At 40.6% G+C, this 17081-nt stretch overlaps 1 protein-coding gene across 1 annotated transcript; it reads right to left on the bottom strand.

Annotated features, from left to right (window-relative positions):
• Positions 1-4206: 4206 nt before the first annotated feature.
• On the bottom strand, positions 4207-17051 carry LOC139158365 (killer cell lectin-like receptor subfamily B member 1B allele C). Its single transcript, XM_070735668.1, has 6 exons — positions 16958-17051; positions 14307-14405; positions 13073-13249; positions 11390-11544; positions 9990-10093; positions 4207-4318 (listed from the first exon to the last, which is right to left on the bottom strand). Exons 1-6 carry the CDS (start codon positions 17049-17051, stop codon positions 4207-4209), a joined length of 741 nt encoding a protein of 246 aa, XP_070591769.1.
• Between the last annotated feature and the right edge of the window lie 30 nt (positions 17052-17081).

The raw sequence follows: 17081 nt of genomic DNA, 5'->3' as shown, positions 1-17081 counted from the left end.
CACCAGAAATTGGGAAATGTTCTGTCGGGCTCTCTGGTAGAATCCTCCCAAAAATTCACAGGTACAAATTCAGACACACACACGTTTGAAAATTCAAAACAATGTTCTTTATAATGAAAATTCACTTAAACTAAGCCCTCTTTTGGTATAGCAAAGAGCACTGGTCTCCAAACAAACTGGTAATTTATACAAGTCCCTTATCAGTTCTGTGATACTTAGCTTGCAGCTGTGAAGCAATTCACAGTCCTTCTTCTTTCACAAAGTGAAACACACTTTGCCCTGGTTTAGTTTCCAAGTGGGGAAAAATCAGCACACAAAGATCAAAGTCAGCAAAGCAGTCACCAAACACAACGGCCAAACCCACAGGCTGCTATTTATAGCAGCCTCACTAATTACCACAGCCCCACCCAACCACAGGTGGCCTCATTTTCTTTGATAATAATCTCTCAGTTGTTGTTGTCTATGCATCGCTCTCCGCATGCATGGCTGTATCATTTACTCTTGTTGTGAATCCAAGGAGGAGCTAGATAATTGATCTCCTTCTGAGCTGTCTGCCACACTCTCCTCCTTCCCGTCACTCATGTCTTCTTGGTCAGAGGAGCCTTCATCAGCAGACTCCACCGGGGGCAAAAGAGGCCTGCAGCATGTGGATGTCTTCCCCACATCCACAGTCCTTGGGGCAGGAGCTGGGCCAGAGCTAACCACAACAGGAAACAGGCCATTTCTGGCCTTCGGAGGGCCTCTGGGGAGCAGGGGAAGCTGTTTTTGTCCTCCCCAGGCCTTGAATTATGAATGTGGGCACTCACACATGCACAATAGCGCGCACCCACACTATTTCGGCACCCAAGGGAAAAAAGGTTTGCCATCACTGCCCTAGGTGCACCATCATAGCCTTATATTATTTCAAACAAGTGACTGTCCAGTCTCTTCTTTAAAACCTCCCATGATGAAGCACCAAAAACTTCTGACAGCAAGCTGTTCCAGTGGTCGATTGTTCTCACTGTTGGGAAGTTTCTCCTTGATTCCAAATTAAGTCTTTCCTTGATTAGTTTCCATCCATTGTTTCTTGTCCTGCCCTCTGGTGCTTTGGAAAATAACTTGATCCCCTATTCTTTATAGATATCATGTGTCCCCACCCCAGTCCTTCTTTTCTCCAAATTAGCCAAACCCAAACCCTGCAGCCATTCATCACATACTTTTGTTTCCAGGCCTTTTAATCATCTTAGTTTCTGTTCTTTGCACTCAACATAATAATAATAATAATAATAATAATAATAATAATAATAATAATAATAATAATAATAATAATATTTATTGGATTTGTATGCCGCCCCTCTCCGTAGACTCGGGGCGGCTAACAAAAATGATAAAAACAGCATGTGACAATCCAATAATAAAACAACTAAAAAACCTTATTATAAAACCAAACATACACACAGACATACCATGCATAACTTGTAATGGCCAAGGGGGAAGGAATATCTCAATTCCCCCATACCTGGCGGTATAAATGAGTCTTGAGTAGTTTACAAAAGACAGGGAGGGTGGGGGCAATTCTAATCTCCGGGGGGAGTTGGTTCCAGAGGGCTGGGGATGCCACAGAGAAGGCTCTTCCCCTGGGGCCCGCCAAACGACATTGTTTAGTCGATGGGACCTGGAGAAGGCCAACTCTGTGGGGCCTTATCGGTCGCTGGGATTCGTGTGGTAGCAGGCGGTTCTGGAGGTAGTCTAGTCCAAAGCCATGTAGGGCTTTAAAGGTCATGACCAACACTTTGAATTGTGACCGGAAACTGATCGGCAGCCAATGGTTTTTTTGTAATGTGGTAACCAAAAGTGGATGCTGTATTTAGGCTTTATAAAGTGGTATTAATACTTCATGTAATTTTGATTGTGTGCCTGTTTATACAAGTAAGGATTGCATTAGCTTTTTCAGTTTTTGCCACTCACTGCTAGCTCATATTTAAGCAATCATCCACCAGGACTTCAAGGTCTCTCTCACAGTTATTGTTTTTGAGCCACCTAATTTGTACTCCGTATCTTTGGTTTTTTCTGCTGTGTAAAACCTTGCTTTTCTCCACATTAAATTTCATTTTGTCGTTCAAGTGTATCAAGATCTTTTTGGATCCTGAGCTTGTCTTCTGGGCTGTTGGTTATTCCTGCCAGCTAAGTGTTATCTGAAAATTTGATGAGTTCTCCTTCTATACCCTCATCCAAGTCATTTATGAAGATATTGAAGAACACTGGCCTTAAGATGGAACCTTGTGGTACCCCATTGCTTACTTCCCTCCATGTGGATGTAGTACCAATAAGTACTACTCATTGAGTATGGTTTGTCAGTCAGTTACAAATCTGTCTGGTGGTGATGTTGTCTATTTCACATTTTTGTAGCTTACCAAGAAGTAGATTGTTGTCTATTTTATCAAATGCCTTACTAAAATGTAAGTATACTATATCCACAGCATTTCACTGGTCTAGTAATTTATTTACTTTATCAAAGAATGAAATAAGATTGGTTTGGAATGATTTATTTTTAACAAACTCATGCTGGCTTTTAAAACACCATATCTGTTTTTTGATTATCTTTTCCAGTACCTTCCCAGGGATTGATGTTAGGTTGATTGGTCTCAAGTTTCCTGGGTCTGTTTACCCCCCCCCCTTTTTTTTTTTTGAAGAGGGAAACCACATCACCATCACTTCTTTCCCAATCCTCAGGTAATTCTCCATAGCAGCTACAAAAGCCTCAGATTAGATATTCAGATGCTGGAAAGTTTCTTTAGCATGGAGTTTGAAAATAGGTATCCTACTTAATGTGGTTTAAGCATATTCAACTACCAAAAGGAAATATGTAAAAGACAGACTGGGGATACAAGTTAAAATAGGTAATAAAAGGGTGAAACAATTTATCCACCCTAGATGTGTTTAGGCATTGAGATGTGACATGTTGTGTTTACACTGAATAGTTTGCCTATTCATTAAGAGCCAGCAGAATTCTGCCTACTGTTCAAGAGAAGTGGCACTGTTGTGGCAAAACTGCTTTTTCCAAAAAAAAACCAATGTGACTTTCTTGGTTTTTCCCCTTTGGAAATGCTTCATTTCTCATGCATGAGAAGCTTATCATTAGAACTGAAGATTCTCAGATTATAAGCGAAATATAAGCAATACGCGCCCTCCCTGGCCGCCCTCCCCTCCTCCGGTCAATGGTGTCTCTCTTTAGCAATGTTACAATCTGGACACCTTAGTCATAAGCCACAAATGAGGGTCTATCTGTATTATGATTTTTTTATTATTAAAGGGATGGGTGACAATCAAGGGGTGGGCTACTGTCCGGACGGGAGGTAACGCAGTGGGGTAGCAAAGATGGAGCTCCACCCCAGAGCACCCAATTTGCACTGAAAGATGTTGAAAGAAAATGCAGGGCGTCCTGCATAAGCCACGCCCACAGTGTGGTAGTAAAAATTTTGATAGCCCTTCACTGGTGATAATAATTGGGAATCTAGTTTTCATGGATAGCCAATGGGGAGAAATGATGGGGAGTGGGAGTCCAGTGTTGTTCATCTTGATTGAATAGGCCTGTCCATAGAGAAGCTTTTCTGTCTCAGAAATTAATGCGGGCAGAGTAAGACAGATGAAAATTATATATCTGAAACTGAAGATATCGTGCGGTGGGAGGAAAAAAATAGATATAGTAGAAACAACCACCATATCTCTAAAGATAACCATTGGTTTCTTTTTCATATGACAGACTATATTTAAGATGCAACTATAACTTATTCTATTTTATTGTGTTTTCCTGAAAATAAGACCCTGTCTTATATTATTTTTTGAACCCTGAAATAAGCACTTGGCCTTATTGCCTTATTGCACTCAAAAGCCCAATTGGGCTTATCATCAGGGGATGTCTAATTTTGGGAAAAACAGGTTATTTATTGAACTCTATTTTTAAAGTGATATAATAGGAGTGTGCATAGGGCTTTTAATGGGTTCAATTATTTTTAATGGGCAGGGGATACCACTAAACCATCTTCATTTAGAAGCAACTTCCTTTTATGCTACTTTTCTCATCTACAACAGGCTGGTATAAAGATTTAGTAGCCGTTTCCTCACATAGCACTTCTTTGCTCTGGGGTGGAATAGCCATTGCTGAAAAAGGCAGCCAACATTTACAAGGTGAGGGGGAAATTTTTTTAAATTTCTACAGTCAAATCTTCAGATGAATACAGATGGTTTCTGACAAATCCAATGATGCTCTGAAGTGCACATATCGGAGGAAATTCCATTCTTTATTATTGTACCACAGTCAGCCTTCAAGCTTCGGAATCTGGGAAGGAAAAGAGAAAAGGACTTTCAGTTTAGGAAAAAAAGATAAACAAGAGCCACCTGTTCCATCAACAGAGACACCTGCCTTTTACAGCCTCCCCCCCCCACACACACATACACAAACACACAAAAGATACACAAACACATGCAAAATGGTATGATGTAGGAAGGTGAGGCCTCGATAAATATGTTACATTTAGTAAACCAGAACCTTTGTTGTTGTTGGAGCTGCAATAAGCTATGGAAGCAAAATATTGTATTAATCATTAGAATTTTATCCTGCCTTTATCCTGCCTTACTTTATAGGTAAAGCAAGGCAGGGAACATATACAATTCTCCTTCAGCTTCTTATGTTCCCCATAACAACAACCCTGTGAAGTGAGCTGGGCTGAGACAAAAACTGGCTCAACGTCGCCTAGCTGGTTTTCATGCCTAAGGAGGGACTAGAATTCACACTCCCAGTTTCTAACCTGCTGCTTTAAACGGCTAGATCAAACTGACTCTCTGAAATCATTAAAAGTCACTGTGGGTTTGTGCATTTGGTGCACTCAACGCACCAAAAAAGAGAAGCAAAAATTTTATAAAACTCAAAAAACTTGATACAATGTAATATTATTATAAGACATCCACACCAAACTAAAAAATTAGGAATACTGTATACAGAATTACCAGATTAATATGAATTTTACAATGTAATACATAAAAATAAATAATAGAATTACAAAATGAAGGATTTCACATAATTGGAGAGTTTAATGTAATGGCAGATATTAAAAATGGACAATAAAACTCATTAAAAAACTAACAAAGCACATTACCCAAACCGTTTTCTAAATCTGTATTAGTGTTATAATTTTAGCATTATATTATTTACGAAGCGCTGCGCATGCACACGAAATGGTAGCAATGGGTTTTAGAACCCACTACTTATATACAGATCTGTACATTGGAGAAACAAAACAATCACTTCACAAATACATGGCACAACATAGGAGAACAAACCTACCAGGATAGGATTTAGCACTTATTTATTTATTTATTTATTTATTTTGTCCAATACGCAATGAGGGTTTTAGTGGGTATATATCTATATACGCATAGTAAAATACATGATGAAGGTTATAGAGGAGATACTCATAGTAAAATATATCTAAGAAATAATAGAAAAGAAGATATAGTAATAGAACATATCAATGAAAGAATAGAAGAAGAGATATAGGAATAGAAGAAAGGTATAGGAGATATAGGAGAGCAATAGGACAGGGGACGGAAAGCACTCTAGTGCACTTGTACTCGCCCCTTACTGACCTCTTAGGAATCTGGATAGGTCAACCGTAGATAATCTAAGGGCAAAGTGTTGGGAGTTTGGGAATGACACTATGGAGTCCAGTAATGAATTACACGCTTCGACAACTCAGTTACTGAAGTCATATCTTTTACAGTCAAGTTTGGAGCGGTTAATATTAAGTTTAAATCTGTTGTGTGCTCTTGTGTTGTTGTGGTTGAAGCTGAAGTAGTTGCCGACAGACAGGACGTTGCAGCATATGATCTTGTGGGCAATACTTTCTAGGCCCAGGATTGAAAGTCTAGTCTCGTAGGGTATTCTATTTCGAGTGGAGGAGTGAAGGGCTCTTCTGGTTAAGTATGTTTGGACATTTTCAAGGGTATTAATGTCTGAGATGCGATATGGGTTCCAAACAGATGAGCTGTATTCGAGGATGGGTCTCGCAAAAGTTTTGTAATCTCTGGTAAGTAGTGTGAGATTGCCAGAGCAGAAGCTACGTAGGATTAGGTTTACAACTCTTGAAGCCTTCTTGGCTATGTTGTTGCAGTGGGCCATGGCACTTAAATATTTTATTATTAGTATACCAAGGTCTTTAACCGAGTGGGGATTATCTGTGATAATTTGATTATTCAGTTCGTATTTGGAGTTCAGATTCTTCTTCCCAATGTGTAGGACAGGTCATTTGCTAGTTGAGATTTGGAGTTGCCATGTGTTAGACCACTCCATCTGCATTTGAAAGACAAAACTACTTCTTTGAAGAGAGCAAAGTCCACATTATGGACAGAGCAGACACTGGTTTGAAAGAGACTTTGACTCCTTTGGATCAAAGAGGCCATGCACATTAAGATTGAAGAGTCCTCCCTAAACAGATGGAGAGAGGTATGACGCCACCTACAGTATCTCCAGTCAACAACACAGTCCTTTCACCAGTTCATAGAAGGTTCCGGACCCATTTGCACTATTCAGGTGGCCTCAATGACTCTCAGAAAGAATGCTAGCCACATTTTTTAATTGTGAGCCCCCCCCTCCCCTGCTTTGCCCTAATAATAGGGACTTGGACAGCATACAAAGTGAATGAATATAGAACAACAACAGCAGAAAGCCAAAATAATGAAGCCATGGATCCTGTACAGGGATGCGTTCTAACTTACCTCGCTGCTGGCTTACTTCCTCCTGTGCCACATGGGCGCATGTACACATGTGCAGTGCCCAAAAATCAATAATAATAATAATAATAATAATAATAATGATGATGATGACATTAATAATAATTATTATTATTTGTTCTGTCGGGCTCTCTGGTAGAATCCTCCCAAAAATTCACAGGTACAAATTTCAGACACACACACGTTTGAAAATTCAAAACAATGTTCTTTATAATGAAAATTCACTTAAACTAAGCCCTCTTTTTGTATAGCAAAGAGCACTGGTCTCCAAACAAACTGATAATTTGTACAAGTCCCTTATCAGTTCTGTGATACTTAGCTTGCAGCTGTGAGGCAATTCACAGTCCTTCTTTCACAAAGTGACACACACTTTGCTCTGGTTTAGTTTCAAAGTGGGGAAAAATCAGCACACAAAAGGTCAAAGTCAGTAAAGCAGTCATGAAACACAAGGATCAGATAATCCTCCACAATGGCCAAACCCACAGGCTGCTATTTATAGCAGCCTCACTAATTACTAAGTACGTGCCCCAGTCAGTTGAGGTGACTGGGGCACGTACTTGTCCACCTGTCTGGGAAGAGTTTGATCTGGTGACACCTGATGAAGTGGACAAGGCCATTGGAGCTGTGAGTTCCGCCACCTGTTTACTGGATCCGTGTCCCTCCTGGCTGGTTTCGGCCAGCAGGGAGGTGACACGGAGCTGGGTCCAGGAGATTGTCAACGCTTCTTTGGGGAGGGGGTCCTTCCCGGATCCCTACAAGGAGGCACTTGTGCGCCCCCTCCTCAAGAAGCCTTCCCTGGACCCAGCCATTCTCAACAACTATCGACCAGTCTCCAACCTTCCCTTTATGGGGAAGGTTGTTGAGAAGGTGGTAGCACTCCAGCTCCAGTGGTCCTTGGAAGAAGCCGATTATCTAGGTCCTCAGCAGTCAGGATTCAGGCCCGGCTACAGCACGGAAACTGCTTTGGTCGCGCTGATGGATGATCTCTGGCGGGCCCGGGACAGGGGTTTATCCTCTGTCCTGGTGCTTCTTGACCTCTCAGCGGCTTTCGATACCATCGACTATGGTATCCTTCTGCGCCGGCTTGAGGGGTTGGGAGTGGGAGGCACTGTCCTTCAGTGGTTCTCTTCCTACCTCTCTGGTCGGTCGCAGTCGGTGTTAGTGGGGGGTCAGAGGTCGACCTCTAGGTTACTCCCTTGTGGGGTGCCTCAGGGGTCGGTCCTCTCCCCCCTACTATTTAATATATACATGAAACCGCTGGGTGAGATCATCCAAGGGCATGGGGTGAGGTATCATCAGTATGCAGATGATACCCAGCTTTACATCTCCACCCCTTGTTCAGTCGGCGAAGCAGTGGAAGTGATGTGCCGGTGCCTGGAGGCTGTTGGGGTCTGGATGGGTGCCAGCAGACTCAAGCTCAACCTGGATAAGACGGAGTGGCTGTGGGTTTTGCCTCCCAAGGACAATTCCATCTGTCCGTCCATCACCCTGGGGGGGGAGTCACTAACCCCCTCAGAGAGGGTTCGCAACTTGGGCGTCCTCCTCGATCCACAGCTCACATTAGAGAAACATCTTTCAGCTGTGGCGAGGGAGGCGTTTGCCCAGGTTCGCCTGGTGCACCAGTTGCGGCCCTATTTGGACCGGGAATCACTGCTCACAGTCACTCATGCCCTCATCACCTCGAGGCTCGACTACTGTAATGCTCTCTACATGGGGCTACCTTTGAAAAGTGTTCGGAAACTTCAGATCGTGCAGAATGCAGCTGCGAGAGCTATCATGGGCGTTCCTAAATTTGCTCATGTCACACCAACACTCCGCAGTCTGCACTGGTTGCCGATCAGTTTCCGGTCACAATTCAAAGTGTTGGTTATGACCTATGAAGCCCTTCATGGCACTGGACCAGAATATCTCCAGGACCGCCTTCTGCCGCACGAATCCCAGCGACCAGTTAGGTCCCACAGAGTTGGCCTTCTCCTGGTCCCGTCAACTAAACAATGTCGTTTGGCGGGACCCAGGGGAAGAGCCTTCTCTGTGGCGGCCCCGACCCTTTGGAACCAACTTCCCCCAGATATCAGAGTTGCCCCCACCCTCCTAGCCTTTCGTAAGCTCCTTAAAACCCACCTCTGTCGTCAGGCATGGGGGAATTGACATGTTCCTTCTCCCTAGGCTTATAAAATTTATGCATGGTACGCTAGTGTGTATGATTGGTTTTAACTTGTGGGGTTTTTTTAAAAATTAATTTAAATATTGGATTTGTCTTACATTGTATTGCTATTGCTGTGAGCCGCCCCGAGTCTGCGGAGAGGGGCGGCATACAAATCTGATTAAACTTCAAATTTAAACTTCAAACTACCACATCCCCACCCAACCACAGGTGACCTCATTTTCTTTGATAATAATCTCTCAGTTGTTGTTGCCTATGCATCGCTCTCCACATGCGTGGCTGTATCATTAACTCTTGTTCTGAATCCAAGGAGGAGCTAGATAATTGATCTCCTTCTGAGCTGTCTGCCACACTCTCCTCCTCCCTGTCACTCATGTCTTCTTGGTCAGAGGAGCCTTCATCAGCAGATTCCACCAGGAGCAAAACAGCCTGCAGCATGTGGATGTTTCCCCCACATCCACAGTCCTTGGGGCAGGAGCTGGGCCAGAGCTAACCACAACATTATTATTATTATTATTATTATTATTATTATTATTATTATTATTATTATTAATTATTACTATTATTACAACAATAATAACAATAACAACAATAATAACAACAATAATAAAAACCACCCAAAACAAGATGATGATACATGCACAGTGCTAGAAAGTCACCTTCTGTAAATGTAGAGAAGGAGGGGGGGGGGAGCTGGAAATTTTTTTAAAAAAAATTCAAAGAAAAAGATGGCAGCACCCAAGAACCAGCACCGACCATCTCTATGACATCATTGTGACATCCCCAGCAGTTTGCTACTGGTTTGGGAGAAGCAGTCCAAACCAGGAGAAACCCACCTCCACATCCAGGACATAATAAAGTATAAGGGATGTCTTAAGCATAGCTTTTTCACAGTTCTACTGGTGTGCTTCTTTCATTGATGAAGTGAAAGCTGACCCTATAATCTCTTTAAGATGCTTCTAGTGCCTCTAGGTGTCTAAATTATATATATTTCTCTCCTTTTTAAAAAAACCACTACATTACAGAGGTTTTCTTCCATGGATTCTTGAACACTCACCGTGTTTGGTTTAATGGTAGGCCATTGATCCACATCCACTTCTCCTCTGGCAATTTGAATGTGAGCCCAATCCATGCGTCCTTTATTATGTCCTGGATGAACTCCTATAAAATATCATTTAATTTTCATTACAAGAATGGTGATTGGTACCCCTCAATGTGTCCTATTACTGAGATTGTGTTAAAGAGTTGAATATTGGGCGCCATCTAACAAAATGAAATTCAATGATGAAAAAAGTAAGGTCCTATATTTAGGCAAGAAAAACAAAATGCACAAGTAGTGTATATCTGATACCTTGCTCAATAGTAGCAACTGCGAGAGGGATCTAGAAGTCCCAGTGGAAAATCATTTAAATATGAGCCAGGGGTGTGCAACAGCTGCCAAAAAAGCCAACACAGTTCTAGGCTGCATAAACAGAGGGATAGAATCAAGATCACGTGAAGTGTTAATACCACTTTATAACGCTTTGGTAAGGCCACACTTGGAATACTGCATTCAGTTTTGGTCACCACAATGTCAAAAAGATGTTGAGATTCCAAGTGCGGAGTAGAGCAACAAAGATGATTATGGGACCGGAGGCTAAAACATATGAAGAACGGTTGCAGGAACTGGGAATGTTTAGCTTAATGAAAAGAAGGATTTGTGTTCCAATATCTCAGGGGTTGCCACAAAGAAGAGTGACTCTAGTTATTTTCCAAAGCACCTGAGGGCAGAAGAAGAAGCAATGGGTGGAAATTAATCAAGGAGAGAAGCAATCTAGAACTAAGGAGAAATTTCCTGACCGTTAGAATAATTAATCGGTGGAACAACTTGCCTCCAGAAGTTGTAAATGCTCCAACATTAGATGTTTTTAAGAAGAGATTGGACAACCATTTTTCTGAAAGGGTATAGGGCTGGACTAGAAGATCTCCAAGGTCCCTTCCAACTTTGTTATTCCATTCTAAATTATTCCAAATTAATTAACTGCCCAAACAGCTCTCTGACCTTTTGCCAGTTGTGCTTCTGATGTGGTGGGGAACTCTAACAAGTGGATTTCACCCTATCTGCTTATCCTTCAGATAGAAAAAGATGGAGTACATCAAAGTAAGATCAATGTAAACATCCATGAGGGAAGGTTCCTACTATCTATTCATTTGACTAATCCCACTTCCTCTGAAGCAGGGGTGTTAAATTGGGGGCCCACAGACCATGCAGGTGATGCCTATCCCAGCTCAATGTGACATCATGTGATATCAATGTGTCATGTGACATCAAAATTATGCAGCGAATTTGACACCTGTGCTCTGAACTATCACCTGAAAACTGCTGGTAAATGCTAATCTAACCACTGAAATAGTTTTATTTCAAATTAAAAATAGAAAAAGTAAGAAAGATTCCTAATCTGTGACAAATTCTTTTACCTGCTGTCCTGTACTAGAAATAACCAATAGCTGAGATCTTTTTGCTGCACAGTCCTTGTAGCTTTCGTTCCAGGTCTGGATTGTAGTAGAAATCCAGTAGCATTTGTCCTCATACGGAAGCCAGGTTAGAGGACACACACTGCAGGATCCATTCCCTAAAAAATAAAACAAATCTTTACTTTTAAAAAACCATGTCTGTCATCAACTCTACCGTTATATTTCAAGCTCTGGAAAGGTAAGGAGGGGATTCCATTTAAAAATTGCTATATTTTAGTGGGTTGGGGTCATTCATTCATTCAATTTCATGCTTTGCTTAGGTTTCATGGTTTGCATAGATTAGCATGTTCTTTTTAAAAAAGAATGTTATTAAATTTCATAAAAGGGCTAAAATATAACAATAAAAAGGAAAAGGTGGGTGAGGAAAACAACAGGGAAGGTTTCAGAAGGGAATTAAAAACAGAGGAAAAATAACATTAAAAAAGGTTACCTCCAACTCTCTTTATTGTGGATGCAGTTATATAAAACAATGCACTCTTATTTTAGTTTAACAAGAGAAAAAAAAGAAAAAAACTATTTAAAAAACTATAAAAATATTGACACAAATCGACTAACAATATCATTTGTCTCTAAATATAGATATAGAGATAGAAAGATATAGATATAGATATATATTGAGATAGATGATAGATAGATGATAGATAGATAGATAGATGATAGATAGATAGATAGATGATAGATAGATAGATAGATAGATAGATAGATAGATAGATAGATGATAGAAAGGTAGGTAGGTAGGTAGATGGATAGATAGATAGATAGATAGATAGATAGATAGATGATAGATAGATAGATAGATTATAGATAGATAGATAGATAGATAGATAGATGATAGATGATAAATAGATAGATGATAGATAGATTGATAGATAGATAGATAGATAGATTAGATAGATGATAGATAGATAGATAGATAGATTATAGATAGATAGATAGATGATAGATGATAGATGATAAATAGATAGATGATAGATAGATAGATAGATAGATTAGATAGATGATAGATAGATAGATAGATAGATAGATAGATAGATAGATAGATAGATAGATAGATAGATAGACAGATCAATCTCAGGGGTGGATTCTAACTTACTTCGCTGCCAGTTCACTTCTTCCTTTGCCTAGAGGTTGGCCTAGGCAAGCTGCCCAAGTTTAAGTCCAAGAAGGGTATGGCCAGCTGATGAGAACTAAATAGTTTGATAAAGATCTGTACTAGTCGCCCTTTATTTCTTTACCAGTAAAATGTAACATATAGAGAAAAATGGTTTGTCATGAAAGCAGCTGCCTCCACGTGGCCAAAAACAAGATAACGACTGAATGCCAGAAATTCGGCTTCCGTGCATGCACAGAAGAAAAAAAATTCATTAAAAAAAAAAAGATGGCATGGACTATCACCAATTGATCTGGTTTGGTGACATCAGTGTAATGTCACCAGTGGGCGAACTGGTCAGAACTGGGAGGAACCCACCCCTGAGATAGATGATATCTCCTTGAGGGAGATGGGCATTCCAAAAATGCAATTAAACAATCAATAAGAGATGCTAGACATATTTGGAGATAAAGATTTCTGAGAAAATTATAACAAGGGTCACAAGAACGTTTCAGTTTTAAAATGGAAAGAGTTACCTGTAAGTGGATATGTAGCTTCACAGAAATATAGCCTTAGACAAGTCCTGATTTCTTCTAATTCTTTATTTGTTTTGTTTTCATCTTGTTTGCATTGATGTGTATTTGAAATTCCAGTCATTTCCTGGGAGTTTTGTGAGCTTCTGTTTCTCACTGTTAAGGAACTGCATCCCAGACCTATTAAAACATTAAGTCAGAATTATAATTTCATAATTAAAACTGCACAATATCTCAGATATTGTATTCTGGATAAAGAAAGAATCCCATCTGAATTCTGCCAAGGATTCATAATAATATTCAAGGTTCCATTTAGCACCTTTTGATAGCCTCTCGCAAACTTTATTATTTTTTTGAGGTCCTGCCTTTATTATTTTTATAAATATCTTGTCAAATAACACACTCTATACTTCTTCCTTCTTCTATTTTCTCCTTGTGCGCTGAAATTTTATGAAAAAGTTCACACGAGACGTTTGGACAAAGAGAACAGAAATGTTTATTCTCTCTGGGTATACCAAAAACGGTTTGCAAAGCGGGTACTCTTCATAAGGGAAGAGACACTTGTACAGAAGCTAAAGAGCAGGTTATATAGGTTTTACAAATCACAAAGGTACATAGAATTCCTCAACCTATCACGGGTACACAGAATTCCTTGCCCAAATATGGTCCACATCCTGTTTCTTTCTCCTGGAGATGAATAATACCTTATATGGTTTATTGGGTAAACAGCAAACATTTATCTTGTTAAACAGCAAACATTTATCTTGTTAAAAACAGATCCCAAAATGACAGTCACAAGATAAGGAAAAACAGGAAATCCTTATCTTGTTAAAGACAGAAACTACAGACAGCAAATACTGATATTCTTAAAATAAAACTTAAATTATTTTATACACAATGGATTTTTCCTTCATCCACAACAACATCCTGTGATGTAGGTTGGGCTGAGGGAGACTGAGTGGCTCATAGTCACCAAACTGGGTTTCATGTCTAAGGTGGGAGTAGAACTCTTGACTTCTAGCCTTCAACACTGGTGACTGCAACAAAACAGCCAAACTCCGAGAGCATCAAAGATCCATCATTTCAACCCTGAGCTACAAATATTCTCCTTTAAACAAAGCTGCTTTAGCTATACTTCTATTAGAAGTGATGATTTTTGATCTTTGATTAAAAAGCTCAATAAATTCGATTGTTATTTACGGAACCCCATCATGCTCTCTGCTTCAACAATACTCACCGTGAACTCCTATCCGTATCAAGGCCAGCACCAAGAGAACATTCAAAGCACAGGAAAACCGCAGCACAATCCAGTGCCAATGAGGGCACAACCGGTGATCTGCAAAATTCAAGCAAAACCAGTTTCCTTGGTTTTCTGGCATCTGACACGTGATATTCCAAGCCTTCATCAAGTAAATTTTCATTTGCTTATATTACAAACATAAGAACATAAGAAGAGCCATGCTGAATCAGGCCAAAGCCCATCGAGTCCAGCATTCTGTGTCACACAGTGTCCCACCAATTGTCCATGAGGATCTTGAGCAAAAACAGAAGGCAGAACCCTCCCTTTCCCCTTACCCCCAACAAATGGTACTCAAGGGAATCCTGCCTGCCTCAACCAACATGGACATCCGTTTCAATAACTACCGATACACTTGGCATCCATGAAACTGTCTAATCCTGCCTTGAAGCTATCAAGGCTGACACCTGTCACGACCTCTTCTGGAAGTGAATTCCATAAACCAACGACCCTCTGGGTGAAGAAATATTTCTCTTGATTTGTCCTCACTTTCTTACCTATGAGCTTTAGGGAGTGCCCCCTTGTCCTAGTATTGTGTGATAGACAAAATAATTTTTCTCTATCCACCTTTTCTATCCCATGCATGATTTTATACACTTCGATCAAGTCATCCCTTAAACACCGTCTTTCAAGGCTGAAGAAACCAAGGCGTTGCAACCTGGTATCATAAGGGAGTTGCTCCATTTCCTTTATCATTCTTGTTGCCCTTTTTTGCACCTTTTCCAGTTCCATTATATCCTTCTTGAGGTGCGGTGAGCAGAACTGTACACAGTACTCCAAGTGTGGTCTCACCATAGATTTGTACAGAGGCAATACAACACTTACCAACTTACTTTCGATTCCCTTCCTAATCCTGCATTACAGTCAAAGGGATCTGAAGTACATCCCCTCTTACTGGAAAGGCAAAAAGTCTGGGAGATAAGTGGCTCCCAAATAACGTGGTCTTATCAATACACACAATGCATAACTGCACAATAGCCATAATACATAACTGCACACACACATGAAATAATTATAATGAAAGTAGCAGGAAAATGAAATGAAAAAATGAAATGAAATGAAATGAAATGAAAAAAGAGGGGGCTCAGAAAAACATAGAGAGGAAGATCTCTATTCTACTGCCTTTTGAGCAAAGATCCTGCAAGAGACAGACGTGAATGGATGAACAACAGACATTCAGAACAATGGTCAGCTTTAGAGCATGGGTGTCATACTGGATTTCTTCAAGGGTCAGATTAGCATTGTAATTCTCCTCCATGGGCCGGCCAGGAGGGGGAGGGGGAGAGTTGATGGACACTCCTGCAGCACCTGCCAGCCAAAATGTGTGTGGGCCCCCTATACCTAATTTCATTGGCAGAGTGGTGCAGGAGGCAATCCAAACCAAAAATGGGGCACGTGGGCATTGCATGCAGCCCCCACCCCATTTTGACTGCTAGAGGCACTGCAGCTTGATACCTTGCTCCATTGGGTTCCTATAAGATTTTTAAAGATTCACATTCCCAATGAACCTTCACAAAAAGGACAACTATAAAAAGTGGGGAAAAAGAGCCACATAACTAAGGCTGAATATCAGCAAATAGCCTGAGCCTGCAAAGACAAAGTGAGGAAAGAGAAGATTTGCGACATTCTTAATACGCCTGCCATATGGGTGCAGCTCATGGGTGTTCACGTGCCTTGAATGTGCATGCATGTGCAGTGGCAAAAAAAATTTAAAAAATTAAAAGCCCGAAAGAAGATGGCGACTGCATGTGCAGTGCTGGAGACTTGGTTTCTGCACATGCTCAGAAGGGGGATAAAAGATGCTGCCCACAGACTAGCACTGACCAAACCAGGTTGGTGACATCATTGTGATGTCACCAGCGGGTCGCTATCAGTTCTCCCGAACCAGTGTGAACCCACCCCTGTGGATAACCATTTGGTTATCTAAATGGTATAGGGTTTCCTGCCTAGAAGACTTCCAAGATCCCTTCCAACTCCTATTCTATTCTGTTCTGTTCTAGCCTAGTCTAGTCTAGTCTAGTCTAGTCTAGTCTAGTCTAGTCTAGTCCATACTATTCTATTCTATTTTATTCTATTCTATGCCTGATAGAGGTCTTCGTTCTGCAGTGCTCTATGTCATTGACTGCAGTAAGTCTTCCCAAGCTGAGATTAACTTTTGTATGTTACTTGGTAACAAAGGTAACTGCAAGACTTCCAATTCAAAGAGCTTTCTTCTGTTTTCTATTTCAGAAGATGCAATAAATCCTGAGTAATATTTTGGATAGTGCAGTTGTTTCTGTTGGTATCATAATTTCTCCACAAACTAAACACAGCATCTGTACTGGGTCTCTCTCTGTTATCTGCACAGTAACAAATCTTCAGAAGGAAATTCAAGTGGGAAATATTATAACTGGATCAAAGTCAGAGTGAGCTTCGCAGCCAAGTGGCAACTTAAATTTAGATCCTCATCTGCCCACCCACCTCCCATTGTCCATGTGGGCTTCCGTTTTCCTTTAAACTGCTATTAAAAGAAACTGAAATGGAGTGTTTTTCAGAAAACATGTCACTTTTCTCAGTCTGAGAGGCTGCCTGAAATAAATGGACTTACTTACCTGCCTGTTGAATAACATCTAATTTCCCACTTCTTCTTCTGGATGAGGAATCTTCGGGAGACTTTATTTCTTGATAAACTAGATCAGCATCCATGGTCAATTGCAATCCAAAATAGATGGGCTA

This window comes from Erythrolamprus reginae, chromosome 2 (genome assembly GCF_031021105.1).
Source record: "Erythrolamprus reginae isolate rEryReg1 chromosome 2, rEryReg1.hap1, whole genome shotgun sequence".
Classification (NCBI taxonomy): domain Eukaryota; kingdom Metazoa; phylum Chordata; class Lepidosauria; order Squamata; family Dipsadidae; genus Erythrolamprus; species Erythrolamprus reginae.
The sequence above is the reverse complement of the archived record's forward strand: the minus strand, read 5'-3'. Positions and strand labels throughout refer to the sequence as shown.

What these genes read in the sequence shown, in the direction of transcription:
- LOC139158365 (XM_070735668.1), bottom strand. Translation starts at nt 17,051, where the DNA reads ATGGATGCTGATCTAGTTTATCAAGAAATAAAGTCTCCCGAAGATTCC. An exon ending in AGCTACATATCCACTTACAG is followed by an intron (nt 11,545 to 13,072) that starts GTAACTCTTTCC and finishes TTTATTTTTTAG; the next exon opens with GGAATGGATCCTGCAGTGTG. An exon ending in CTACCATTAAACCAAACACG is followed by an intron (nt 4,319 to 9,989) that starts GTGAGTGTTCAA and finishes TTTCCTTCCCAG; the next exon opens with ATTCCGAAGCTTGAAGGCTG.